The sequence below is a fragment of the Chrysochloris asiatica genome, unplaced genomic scaffold (assembly GCF_000296735.1).
Source record: "Chrysochloris asiatica unplaced genomic scaffold, ChrAsi1.0 scaffold00369, whole genome shotgun sequence".
Lineage (NCBI taxonomy): Eukaryota > Metazoa > Chordata > Mammalia > Afrosoricida > Chrysochloridae > Chrysochloris > Chrysochloris asiatica.
In genome coordinates this window covers 993165-1006968 of record NW_006408887.1, presented here as the reverse complement: position 1 = coordinate 1006968, position 13804 = coordinate 993165, and the positions used below count along the sequence as shown (strand labels likewise).

At 46.3% G+C, this 13804-nt stretch overlaps 1 protein-coding gene across 1 annotated transcript in view; it reads right to left on the bottom strand.

The window, feature by feature from the left end:
• PHF2 (PHD finger protein 2) overlaps positions 1–13804 on the bottom strand; it is a 109257-nt gene that overhangs the window by 19537 nt on the left and 75916 nt on the right. The window contains exons 4-9 of the mRNA XM_006876242.1: positions 12773–12933; positions 5348–5489; positions 3588–3774; positions 2630–2792; positions 1500–1587; positions 673–779 (exon numbers count right to left, since the gene is read on the bottom strand). Of these exons, the coding sequence (XP_006876304.1) occupies positions 673–779; positions 1500–1587; positions 2630–2792; positions 3588–3774; positions 5348–5489; positions 12773–12933 (848 nt within the window). The remainder of the gene's footprint in view (positions 1–672; positions 780–1499; positions 1588–2629; positions 2793–3587; positions 3775–5347; positions 5490–12772; positions 12934–13804) is intronic.

Here is a 13804-nt window from a genome sequence, read left to right as displayed (position 1 = left end):
GTGTATGTGTGTGCATGTATGAGCATGCCACACAAATACATGTGAATGTACATATCAGCATGCAAGTATGTGTGCACATATACACATGCACACACACGAGCACAGCATGTGTCCATCACAGGCACACAATACACATGTGCACACACAAGACACACACGTGTGGGGGGGCGTGTATGCATGTGTGTACACTCACATGAGCACAGCATGTGTGCACGCACACCACAGGCACACACGTCACACAAGTGCACGCACACACACACTCAACTGAGGGGTCATTAAGACAGTGATCTGGCTAGTGTCACAGAGCCAAGACCAATTCCAGATCTTAACCTGAGCGTGACTATGTGATGCTTCTTGTTCTGAGCTCAAAGGGGACATTAGTACTGACTGTACCAAGGCCTCAGGGCCAGGGCAGGATGGATTCTTGGGCCTCTTGACACTCAGCCCAGCCCTTTTCTAAAATCCCAGTCAATCTAGACAGATGAATTCACTCAGAGTTGGCACAAACTGCAAACCAATGCTTGCCAGGCATGAACGGGGAAACCAAGGCCCAGAGCGGAGAACAGAACTGCACAAGAGAATGAAGTCCCACCCCAGCTCCTGGGTAGCCCTGTTATGGAAGGCAGAATCATAACTCTCCCCACAATGGGAACACACATAGCTGACTACTACCTTTGAAAGCCTCAAGCAGATGTTTTCCCATGTACCAGCAGGCAGTTTCGAAGTTCGGAAACTGAGTCAGACTGCCAAGTTTCAACCTTCTTTCCACTTCATATGCTCTACAAGTCACAGAAAGAGACACTTGAGTGCAATGAGAACCAGCCTGGCAGGGTCAGAGATTTGGCCTTCCCAGGTCCCAAGCCTCCCCCATCCCCGATTCCTGACAGGACCACTCAGTCCCATGCGCCAACCCCCTCCACTCCCAAAAGGCCAACCCAGGTCCCATGCCTACCCTACCTACTACTCCTGACAGGCCCACCCAGGCCCAAGTCCAAAGCTTCCCCTGACTCCCCAGTCCCGATAGGCCCACCCAGGCTCCAGGTCCCAAGCCTCTCCCCTCCCACCCCCTATTCTTGATAGGCCCATCTAGGTTCTAGACCCCCACCCTTACTCCCTAAAGGCCCCTATGTGGCAGAGGAGACCACAGTCCTATGGAGAAAGCCACTTAGGTGAGGACTTCAGGTCTGCCTTTACTAGAGAGAAAGGTCCATGTCTGGAAAAAGAGGGACGCAGCAGCCTTTCTACTTCCCCCAAATCTCCTGAGGGCCACCTGGACCATCCCAAAGTCAGGCCCTCCAGATGGCAGTGGGCCTCCTGAAGTCAAGGAAGTCTAGCTCCTCCTTTCCCCAGGTTCACAGAGGCCTCCAACCAGTGGGCCATACCCAAGGCCACCCACGTGAGGCAGGGCAGGACTCGGGTGCAGGTGCCCATCACACTGACCCAGGGGGGAGACCTGCCCAGCAGAGCCCAGGAAGCAGGCGTGGCACTGGCGGCACTACCTCATCTGCGTCTCCACGCTTAGGCTGTGGAGGAAGTGTCCCGCAAAGGCCAAGCAGTCCACAGGTGTAAGGGTGGCGTAGATCCAGCCTAGGAGAGATAAAAACGCTGCTATATCCTGCCCAGCAGCTCCAGACCCCACCCTGCTCTCCCTACAAAGAAAGTAGTGAGGTCCAGGCAGGAGAGGCCATCAGGTGCAGTCACAGACAGCTCAATCCAGCCTCTGCAGAGCCTACACAAGGAAACCAAGGCCTGGGGAGTCGTTACTCCTGCCCCCCAATCCCCCTAACCTCCTGAAGCAGGGTTGGGGAGAAGGATAAGGCAGGGATAGCTGCAGCTGTAGGAGAAGCTCAGGCCTGGGACCCTTCAGCTCTTCAAGGAATAAACTGTGATTATGAGAAAACCAAAGGGAGGAAGGGAGGGGACCTACAGACTATGGAGGACTCAGCATGCCTCATATAGACCTTGATTTAAAATGGGAAAAAAACAAAAACAACCCACAGACACAACTGGGAGAAAATTTGAGGGAACTGCTGTTTCTGTCCCCCTTAAAAGGAAGATGACACTACAGTACTTCAAATGAGAAGGCTTTTGAAAACAGGCAGTAAAGTCTTTACAGATGAAATAATACAATGTCACATTCACCACAACATCATCTGGGAGCTGTGGAAGGTAGGGAAGTGGGCGGTTTCTACCACACTTTGTCATGCCTTCTCCCTCTGTGGATGTCTGAAAAGTCCTTGAATGAACATTCCTAACAGTGAGCACTTGCTTTCCTCCCTTGCCTCTGGGCAACTACCCTCACAGCTTACCACCTGCTTGGAGTGGTAGGTGAACAATAGAGGTGTGCCTATGTTATGGAAAAGCAGGGCAGCTTTTCCAGGTAGGTCCCTTGGACTGGCCCCCTCTGCCAAATCCGGCCATAGTGAACTCAGCAGCGAGTTCCTGCAAGGGCTCAAGCAAGCCAGGGATCAGACAGGCCAGCCAGCTGTCATTCGCAAAGAGGGAGTCAGCTCGCAGGATATGGACATGAGGAGGTCTGGCTCAGGCCTATGAAGAGCACGTGGCATGGAAAGACAGAAAAACCAGAGATGAGTAGCTGAGGTTCATTGGGAAGGGTCCATCGTCCCACCTGATGGGATGAAGAGTGTCTGTCCCTGTTTGAGGGTACACTTGTAGCATTTGTCCACCTGGTCCGCAAAAAACATCTCACTGTGGTTGGAGGCTGATTGCCAGCGCTCATACAAGGAGAGATTGGCCAAGGCTGGCTTGATGAGATAGAATATCTTCTCCCCCTGTAAGGAGAGAGAAGCCATGCTAGTCACATCCTAAGAGCCTATACCACATCCCAGGAACCTTGAGGTATAAAGTCCACTGTGCCCTAGGGATCCTAGTGCTACAGTACCCATGTACAGCACCCACCATGCCCTGGGAATCCTGGAGGTACAAAGTCTGCCACGCCATGAGAGTGCTGGGGGTGCAAGACACGCTATACCCTGGGGACTGCGGAGAAAATGTCTAGGGAATGATGCTATTTTATAAACTGGTCACAGCCCTGACCTTACATTTTACATAAAACCATGGGGCCACATGTGCTTTGCAATTCAGAAGTTTGGATATTAGTAAGGCTCCTATGTGGCTATGCCCCCAGCAAGGTCTGGAGCACACCATGTCTGCACACACACTATTGAGTGGGCTACAAGTAGAACTGCGTTCTTCAGACTGCTGGAGTCTCAGACTAAGCTGGAATCACGGCCCATGTGGAGGTCCCCAGACCTCTCCTTTGAGAAGTCTCTTCACAACACCTCTCTCCCATTCTGGGCACCAGTCACATGGGCAGATCTGGGCACTTGGTCATGACTTCTGGGGACTTCTACCACATTACTTCATGGGGACATGATGTGCACACCCCTAGTCAGGGAGACACTGCACCTCCACCATGAAAGGCCACCACTGCCCAGCCCTGAGCTTAGGGCCCACGTACTATTGCACACAGCTGTGGTAGAGGGAACTCCAGGCAATCTGAAACCAGCTGTGGGCTAGTTTGGCTTGGCACTGTGGGTAGGGGAGGGTGTGCAGCAGGTACTCACCTTGAGCACGTGGTACCAGGCAGAGGCACCTCCAGAGTCTATGTGGAAGTCAGTGTAGCTGTCCTTCACACAGATGAGGCAGTACTTGGTCACTTTGGGTTTAGCCAGCAAAGCATCATCTGGCCAGTAGTTCTCAACCCAAGACAGTTTTTTCACAATGTCAGGTGGCTCCACAAAGCTGGACATTCTGGTAGACGGGAGAGGAACAGGGTCAATGTGGTCCATGTTGTCATTACTATGTGAACAGGTGGGGTGGGAGGCACTCTGCAAGGTCCTCCTATAAATTACTTCACAACTAGGAGAAGGTTTACCTAAGGACAAACTGAAGTTCAAGACAGGAATGAGTCAGGCACATTGGTGGTGGTAGCAGGTGTCCAATACTGGTCTCCATGCACAGAAAAGGGCAAGGAGAAGCCACCTGACCCCTGGCTCCTCCCAGAGCAAAGAAGCCTTCCTTAGAGAATGAGACAGCAAAGGTGCCAGCCGGCCAATGCATCCAGCATCATCTTACAGTCCTTCTGCTTTGTGGTATCTGTCACATCCATGCTCCGCTCTGGGCCCGGGGAGGCCAGGCATGAAGAGGCAGGAAGATCATCTCTCTCCTGCACCACACACACTTCCTAGGGTTCCCCTGCTCTCCAGAGTCACAGCAAGAAATCCACCACACACCATCACATCCATGGAAGATGAAAAGGGCAAAAGCAGTCTTTGATCCACTTACAATGCATAGTCCGTGAAACATGCAAAATACTGAGCCCACACTGCAAGCCTAGAGACCTCTGTGGTGACCACTTCATATTCCAAAAACAGGTCACAGGCAGATGGAGAACTGGAACATCAGCTCTCCCATAAGAACCTGCTGCCAATTCTACTTGGACAAGAGGGGCCCAGTCCAGAGCCAGGTTCTGGCAACCTCATGGCTCCAGGCCACAACTCACGGATCCCCTCGCTTTCTTCACAGGAGACCTCATGTCTTTGCTCTAGGCCTTCTCTCTGAGACCTCCTCTAATGTATCCTGGGACCTCCAAGGGCACAGTGGGTGCACCACCACCCACAAAAGAGCATCATCCTCTGTTCTGACCAGCCTGGAGCTAGGCCACCAACTTCAACCACATATACAGTTCCAAGAGGCCAAACCCAGGCTGCTCCCCAACAGTGAATGCCTCTGAGGCGCTGGGAACCCCCACAGTGAATGCCTCTGAGACGTTGGTCATCCCCCAGTGCCCAGAGAAGGGCTCCCATCTGAAATCTACATAAACCCCAGCCCCCTCACTTGGAACTCTGGTAGCTTAGTGGTTACGAGTCAGGCTGCTAATCTCAAGGTCAGCAGTTTGTAACTACCAGCCATTCCACAGGAGAAAGATGAGGCTTTCTGCTCCTATAAAGATTTATAGCCTTGGAAATGCTACACAGGGCCAATTTGAGCCAAAACCAACTCCACGGCACACCACCACCACCACCACCACTAGCACCCTCACTTGGTCGTAACATATGGGAACCCACCCATGTGAGCAGAGGGCAGGCCCCTAGGCCTCCTTCAACTGGGAGTAAGGGTATAAGACAGGGGTTTGGAATAAGCTGAGCCAGCAGCAGATGCAAGTCAGGTTTGCTAGCCGTACAGCTAAGTGCCTGCATAGTCCGGGTGTTGTGCTGGGCCCAGCAGGCCTCCTCTGGCAACAGCCCAGGTCCAGCCACAAGGCTGTGGGGTGGGGTACAGAGTCAGGCCCTCTCCCTACTTCCCCTGCCCCCCAGCTGCTCACCTGGTATCAGAGAACTCAAGGTTGGTGACATTGAGGACCCGCTTCCGGTTGGTGCTGTAATAGTAGTCCACAAACTCCTTCAGCTTCATCTTACAGTCCTTCTGCTTGGTGACGTCTGTCACATCCACGCTCCTCTCTGGGCCTGGAGAGGCCAGGCAAGAAGAGGTCAGCCTCCACTAGAGAGAAGCACCAGATCCCCCCACGAGGCCAGGCCCCTGCCAGTGGAAGGACAAATACATGTGCCCACTCCCATATACTCAAACCTCACACACATACGCACGCACGCACACACATACTTGTGTCCTCACACCCTTACATGCTCACACACATCCATGCACTCACATACTCGCTGTCACACACCCACACGTGTGTACATGCACACATCACTCATGCATTCAAGCACTTACACACTCACCCTCTCAGCTGCCTCACACAAGGACACACTGCCAAAGAAATGGCCTGGGCTTAGAGGGTCTGACTTCTATTTTGATCCTCTATCCACTAATGCTTCCATGGTTTAGTAAGATGTCTACACTTTCCTTTCTTGGATGATCCTGAGAACCTGGGACACAGTGCAGTGAGGAGACTGAGTCACAGGGCCCTCAGGGAGGGTGACCAGATTCACAGATAAAAATATAAGACTCCCATTTAAATGTGAATTTCAGAAAAACAATTATTATTATTTAGTTTAAGTATGCCCAGAAAGCTCAGAATAACCAAATAAATGCTTATGGAAGTTCTTATTAGAAGAACCATAGTTAATAAAGGAAGTGGCTGGTCAGACCATTAGAGGTAAGGCTGGTGAAGAATATTCTGTTTATGGGTGAGGTTGGGCCAGCAGGGCCCTCTGATCAATCTACTGATAGAAGGCCAGAAGATATATGCCCTAGAAGGAAGGTAGCATACCAACCAAGGTACACCATGAATAGGACCCAACCTCTAACCCTGGCTACAGGAACAGAAAAGTATGTTAAATGACAGGGAGACTGTCACTAAATCAAAAATGGGGGAATTCTACAGGCCTCCAAACTTTGCTTCTCTAACAAATACATGGAATGAAAAAGTAGAGGTGGGAAGACTGTTATGGAATAAATCAGATTGAAGAGACATAAAAATTAAATGTAATATGTGGGTCTTACTTGCATCCTGATTCAAACAAATAAATATAAAAAACGTGTTTTTGAGGCCATTGGAGAGAACTAAACTGAGTCTTAGATAAGACTAAGGAATTGCCATTAATGTTATAGAGTGTGACAATAGAGTTGTATGTTTTCTGAAAACCATCTACTGGATAAACATACTGGAGATTTTAGGGGTGAGCTGATGTGTGAACCAGAAATTTACTCTAACCTACTTCAGGGAATCTACCACTCATCTGTCAGTTTGTCCTACTGTGATGGCTTGTATGTTGCTGCAATGCTGGAAGCTATGCCACTGGTATTTAAAATACCAGCAGGGTAACCCATGGTGGGCAGGTTTCAGCTGAGCTTCCAGACTAAGACAGACTAAAAAGAAGGAGAGGTGGACTACATTTGAACATTTGGCCATTGAAAACCTTGGACGAGTAGTGGAACACTATCAGATGGCACCAGAATATTAGCTACTGAAACACTATGAATAACATCAGAATACTGTCAGATATGGCGGTAGAAAATGAGCTCCTCAGGTTGGAAAGCATTCAAAATATGATTCCTCAAAGTACAGTTAATCGTCATGACAGGAATGGCATAAAGCTTCCAGGACCTTCATTTGTTGATGGGGTACAACTCAAAATGAGGAGAAACAGCTGGAAACACCCATTAATACTAAGAACATTGAATGTATGAAGTATGCATCTAGGAAAATTACAAGTTGTCCAAAATGGAATGAAATGCCTAAAGATCAATATCCTAGGCATTAGTGAGCTGAAAAGGACTGGTATTAGACACTTTGAATTTGACAATCAAATGGTTTACTAAGACAGGATAGGAAATTAAGGAGGAATGATGTCATATTCGTCATCAAAAAGAACATTTCAAGATCTATCTTGAAGTATAATGCCAATTGTGATGGGATAATGTCCATACACCTGCAAGGGAGACCAGTTAATACCACTATTTTTAAATTTACACACCAACCACTAAAACCAGTGATGATGAAATTGAAGAATTCTACCAATTTCTTCAGTCTGAAATTGATCAAACATGCAATCAAGATGTATTGCTAATTACTAGAATGCAAAGGCTGGAAACAAAGAGGACAGACAGATCAGTAGTTGGAAAATATGGCCTTGATGACAGAAATGATTCTGAAAATTGCATGATAGAATTTTACAAGAACAATGACTTACTCATTGCAAATACCTTTTTAAACTACACAAAATATGACTACACAATATGGACTGCATCACACAGAAATAAAACTGACTACATCCATGGAAAGAGACAGTGGAAAAGCTCAGTATCACCAGCCAAAACAAGACCAGGGGCAGACTGTGAAATAGACCATCAATTGCTCACATGCAAGTTCAGGCTGAAGATTAAGAAAATTAAATAAGTCCACAAGAGCCAAAATATGACCTTGAACATATCTCACCTGAATTTAGAGATCATCTCAACAGCAGATTTGATGCATTAGACACTAATGACCAAAGATCAGAATTTCTGAGTTGTGGGATTGTCAACATCAAGTACATCATACAGGAAGAAAAGGAAAGGTCATTAAGAAGACAAGAAAGAAGGAAAAGCCCAAAACTGATGTCAGAAGACTGAAACTTGCTCTCTCGCATAGAGATGCTACAACCAATGGAAGAAATGAGGAAGCAAAAGGAGCTGAACATAAAATTTCAAATGGCAGCTAGAAAAGACAAAGTCATGTATTATAATGAAATGTGCAAAGACCTGGAGTTAGAAAACCAAAAAGGAAGAACATACTCATCATTTTTCAAGTTGAAAGAATTGAAGAAAAAAATTCAAGCTTTGATTTGAAATACTGATGGATTCTTTGGGCAAAATATTGAATGATGCAGAAAGCATCAAAAAAGATAGAATGAATGCTCATAATACAGATGGTCAATGTTCAATTATTTCAAGAAGTGGCATATAATCAATAACCAATGGTCCTGAAGAAGGGTCCAGGGTCCTTGTATGGCACTGCAGGTTAATGTGCTGGACTGCAAAGTCAGTTTGAACCACAAGGTCAGTGATTCAAGCTCACCAGCCACTCCTCAGAAACCCTATACAGGGTAGCTCTAAGCAGGTACCAACTCAACAGCACTTTAACAACAAAACAACAACTAAAGGAAGAAGTCCAAGATGCACTGAAGAAATTCGAAGACAACTACCTGGCCAACAGATTGGGAGAGATCCATATTTGTGCCCATTCCAAAGAGAGGTACAAAAAAGAATGTGAAAATCATTTGACAATATCATTAATATTATATATAATTAAAATTTTTCCAAAGATAAATAAAAAACTGATGCAGTAACACATTGACTGCTAGAGGTTCAAACTGGATTCAGACGAGGACTTAGAACAAGGGATATCATTGCTGATATCAGATGGATCTTGGCTGAAAGCAGAGAATACCAGAAAGATGTTTATCTGTGTTTTATTGACTATGCAAAGGCTTTCAACTGTGTAGACCATGACAAACTATGGAAAATATTTCAGAGAATGAGCATTCAACAACACTTAATTGTACTCATGAGGAACCTGTACACAGACTGAGAGATAGTACTTCAAACAGAATAGTAAGACACTGAATGGTTTAAAACCAGGAAGATGTGCACAAGGGCTATATTCTCTCATCATACTTATTCAATCAGTATCCTAAATTTAGAGATCATCTCAAGAACAGATTTGATGCATAAGACATTAATTATCAAAGACCAGAAGAGTTTTTGGATGACATCAAGCACATCAAACAGGAAGAAAGCAAAAGGTCATTAATAAGGCAAGAAAGAGAGAAAATCCCAAAACTGATGCCAGGAGAGACTCTGAAACTTGCTCTCCAGTATAAGATGCAAAAGCAAATAGAAGAAATGAAGATGTAAAAGAGCTGTGCAAATAATCCAATAAACTGGATTATATTAGAATAACATAGTATCAGGATTGGAGTAAGACTAATTAACAATCTATGATATACATATAATACAACCTTGCTTGCTGATAGCAGAGAGGATTTAAAATACTTATTGATGAAGATTAAAGACCACAACCTTCAGCACCTCAATGTAAATAAACAAAAAATAGTCAACACTGGATCATTAAATAGCATCATGATAAATGGAAAAAAGATTGAAGTTGTCAAAGACTTCCTTTTGCTTAGATCCACTATCATCAACACTAACAACATGGAAGCAGTAGTCAGAAAATCAAACTATTGCATTGGACACATCTGCTGCACAAGATCTTGTTAAAGTGCTCAAGAGCAAAGATATCAGTTTGAAGACTAAGGTGTGCCTGACCCAAGCCATGGTATTTTCAATAGCCTTATATGTATGTGAAAGTTGAACAATGAATAAGACTGTAGAAGAGTAGATTATTTGAGTTACAGTGTTGGAGAAAAATATTAAAAGTATCATGGACTGCCAGAAAAACAAATCTGTGTTGGAAGAAGTAAACCCCTTAGAGGACCTGGTGGTGAAACTTTGTCTCTCATACTTTGGGCATATTGTCTGTTATAGCATGTTTGGTAAAGTGGAGGGTCAGCAAAAAAGAGCAAGACCCCAACAAAATGGGTTGGCACAGTGGCATCAGTAATGGGCTCAAGTGTAACAAGGGTTGTAAGGATGGCACAGGATTAGGCAGTGTTTCCTTATGCTGTGCATAACGTTACTAAAGGTAGGAACAGATTCAATGGCAATCTAACAACACAACAACTTTAGGGGAATAAGACAGAAAACAACAGAGAGCTGAAGGTTGTTTAGGTCATGGTGGAGTACATAGGTCACTGTTCATGATGCTCTTTTGTTTGTGTATGTGAACATTTCCCATTATTAAAAACAGTAAGGTGTGCTTAGTGAATTATCTAATGTCCCTTCTAGCCATAGTCTGTAACTCCCACCAACAACATTTCTGCCCTGCTAGGTCTGGGTAAGAGAAGGTGGGCAAAGAAACTGATAGGTAGACGGACATGATTCAGCTGAGGATGTTAACAGAGTTCAATGTAATTGTGAAAAATTGAAACTTTAGCATGGATATAAAATGAACCATCTCAGAAGCAGGAGGTGTGATCTCACTACCATCAAGAAGAAAGACCCAGGAGTGGAACACATCATTTGGTCCTCCAGATCCCTGCACACTGAACCTCCTGGACCCAGGGACAGAAAGCTGTGACCCTGGAAGAGTGGCAGAGGAGCAACAGCAGCAGAACCAATAACCACAGCACGAGACAGAGCAGTGGGCTTCCCAGCCCTAGAGCAAGTAAAGCTGAGTGACTCTGGACTTGAAACTCGTTATCAAGTAGGGTGGCTCCAACCACTTAAGTGGAGAAGCTAGGTTTGCTGACCCACAGAGCTAGAACTGAGCACCTTCAGGCTGAGGCTTGTATCCTGTGGGCATTATCAACAGCTGACTGGAACAACTGAGGATTTTCTGAGCCTGTATTATTTATTACCTGTTAACTTCCCTAATAAACTATGAGTACGATGCCAGAGTCTTGTGTGGTCATTGCAATGCATTACTGAAGCCAGTGGAATAGAAAGGGATAAAAGGGATAAGGGAGAAATGGTTGGTGCCTCACATTTTTAGCATATGGGAAATGAAAAATATGTTTTTTTAAAAATCTCACAGGGCATTTTTAGGTCATTGAAATTATTATACGTAATAATATAATGGTGGACATATGGCATTTGTGAATTTGTCAAACCCATAATAAGAAAGGAAAACTTGGGTGGGGAGGGAAGGTATATAGGAGTTCCCTGTACTTTCTGTACAATATTCTGTAAAGAATAATTCTGTACAATTATTCTTTTAAAAAAGGGGGGATCCATATAGAATTAAAAGTAACAATAAGCTAGAATATTAAAAGCCTGGAGCCATCTCTTCCTGTTGGGAGAAATCGAGTTCAGTACTCTGATAGGAACAGCTCTGGGCAGGCCACAGCTGGTACTGCCACTTGTAGCTGTATGAGCTATCCTGGCAAATACAATCCTGTTTAGAGATAGGGTTTTCTTCATTACATCAATAAGGTTAAATCGTAAACCTAATCACTTCTGAGTCATAAAAAAAAGAACAGACACGGAGACACAAACAGGGAAAAGATGGAGACCCATGATGGGGACAGATGTATCTACAAGGACTGCTGGTGGATACAAGTAGTCCCTGACTACAATATACTCAAGTTCCAAACTGCATCCTCCTGTCAGTAATATGCACTATATACAATGAGGCAGCACGAATTTGCTGATGTTATCATTCTCAGCTGTTCAAAATCAGATTTATAAAGGCACTGATAGTAAAAGTCACTAATAATGAAAACTAAACAACAACAAAAAAAGTTAGTCAACTTACATCAAAACCAACTTATGATGGAGTCATTGGAAAGAAAACTCATGATAAATCGAGGACTTCCTGAACCAGAAACTGAAATAGACAAGGAAGTACCACCACCTAGAGCTGCCCCCTGAACTATAAGAATTTCTATTGAAACAGCACTAGGTAACAAAGACTTCAAGTTCTGCAGAAGTCTGGAGTCCAATCTCTCCCTTCCAAAAAGCAGCCTGGGAATTAGCTCAAGCATCATTTTTTCTGGATTTTCTTCCCCTTCATGGCCTTGCAGGCCTCTCTCATCAATATCTTTAGATGCAGCACCAATGAGAGCTTTGAGCTAGGCAAGCTGCCCACCAGTCAGTCCTGGTGTCCCCTTGTACAGTGGTGCCTGGCACACATGAGCCCCTTCCTTTGTCCAGAAATGTCCCAGGCCAACTCACGCAGAACCTAGGAGCCAGAATCAGCAGGAGGCATAGGTGGACACTGCCCCCAAATGACCAGGAAATAGGGTGCTTCAGAAAAAGGAACCTGACACTGAAGGCAGGTCTTGCTCAGATGAGGAGAGCCAGGTCTCAAAGTGGGAGCAGGAGAGGGGCCTGCACTAATGCCAGAGGAGGCGCCCCACATCTCTATGCCTTCATGGTAGACAAGAGTTATATAGGCCTAACTATGGTGGATTCTATTGCTGGAAGAATCAAGGGAGTCCAAGACCCGCCCTCCACTTTGCAGCCAAACCATCTGCAGGGGACGGCTCACCAGGGCCACCCATGGAATGCACAGTCTAATATGCTGAGCTTCTTCACAGACCACAAGCCTTTAAAAAACACACTACCCCTGCTTCTAACCCCAAACAAACGTGAGCCTTGGGAGCCCATACCATAACCTGGTCCACCTTGGGGAGCACAGGCAGAAGGTCTGAATGTCATCCACAAGGCCAGAAAGGACACTTACCCACATAATTCTCGACGTCGCTGACGTAGAAGGTGGGGGCTGGCACGGCCAGACCCAGCCCATCCTTCTTGGGAACAAGGATGGGCTCAGTGAAGCCGTGCTCCTCCATGTAGCCCAGTGTGAGCTGATTGCCCGGCACTCGAACCACCACGTCCTCCGCGCTGCAGGGGAAGCACACGTTAGAGTCATGGTCAAGGCTAGCTCACACACCACAACTATGCACACTTGTCACTATCACAGGGGGAGAAGTGTAATCAGGGCCAGACTGGGTGCAGGAGACACCAGAGTCTACACTCCTGACCACAGGCTGGGTGACCTGAGGCCTACAGAAGACCATCACTCAGTAGGCTGGGACATGGGTGCTACAGAGTAGACCTGGCCTTGACCTTAAGGCTCCACAGTCAGGAGAGGGAAGGGGTCTAGACACACTGGTCATGGCGTACAGTGAGTTGGATCTCTGCATAGCACAGAGATTGCAAAAGACAAACATGGGGAGGTAGAGAGAGGTGGGGAGAGAAATGGGACAGAGAGAGACAGGGACAGAGAGACAGTGGAGACAGAAAGATAGGGAGAGAGAAACAGAGGAGACAGAGAGGGGGAGAAAGACAAGGGGAGAGATGAAGGAGACAGAGATACAGGGGAAGACAGAAGGGGGCAGAGATGGAGAGAGAGAGAGGCAAGGGGAGAGATGGGGAGACAGAGACGGGGGAAAGACACAGGGAGGCAGAGAGACAGGGGAGACAGAGAGGCAGAGGGGAGAGAGGCAGAGAGACACAAGGAGAAAAACAAGAGAGAAAGACAAGGGAGAGAAATGGGGGATACAGAGAGGCAAGGAGAAAGACAGGGAGAATGAAAGACACAGGAAGAGAGACAGGGGAGACAAAGAAATGGGGGAGACAGGACAGACAGACAGGGGGAAAGAGACAAGAGAGGTAGAGAGAGAAGGGAAGCAGGGATGGGGGAGACAGACAAAGGGAGAGAGATGGGGAACAGAGAGATGAAAAGAAAGACAGGGGGAGACAGAAAGAGGCC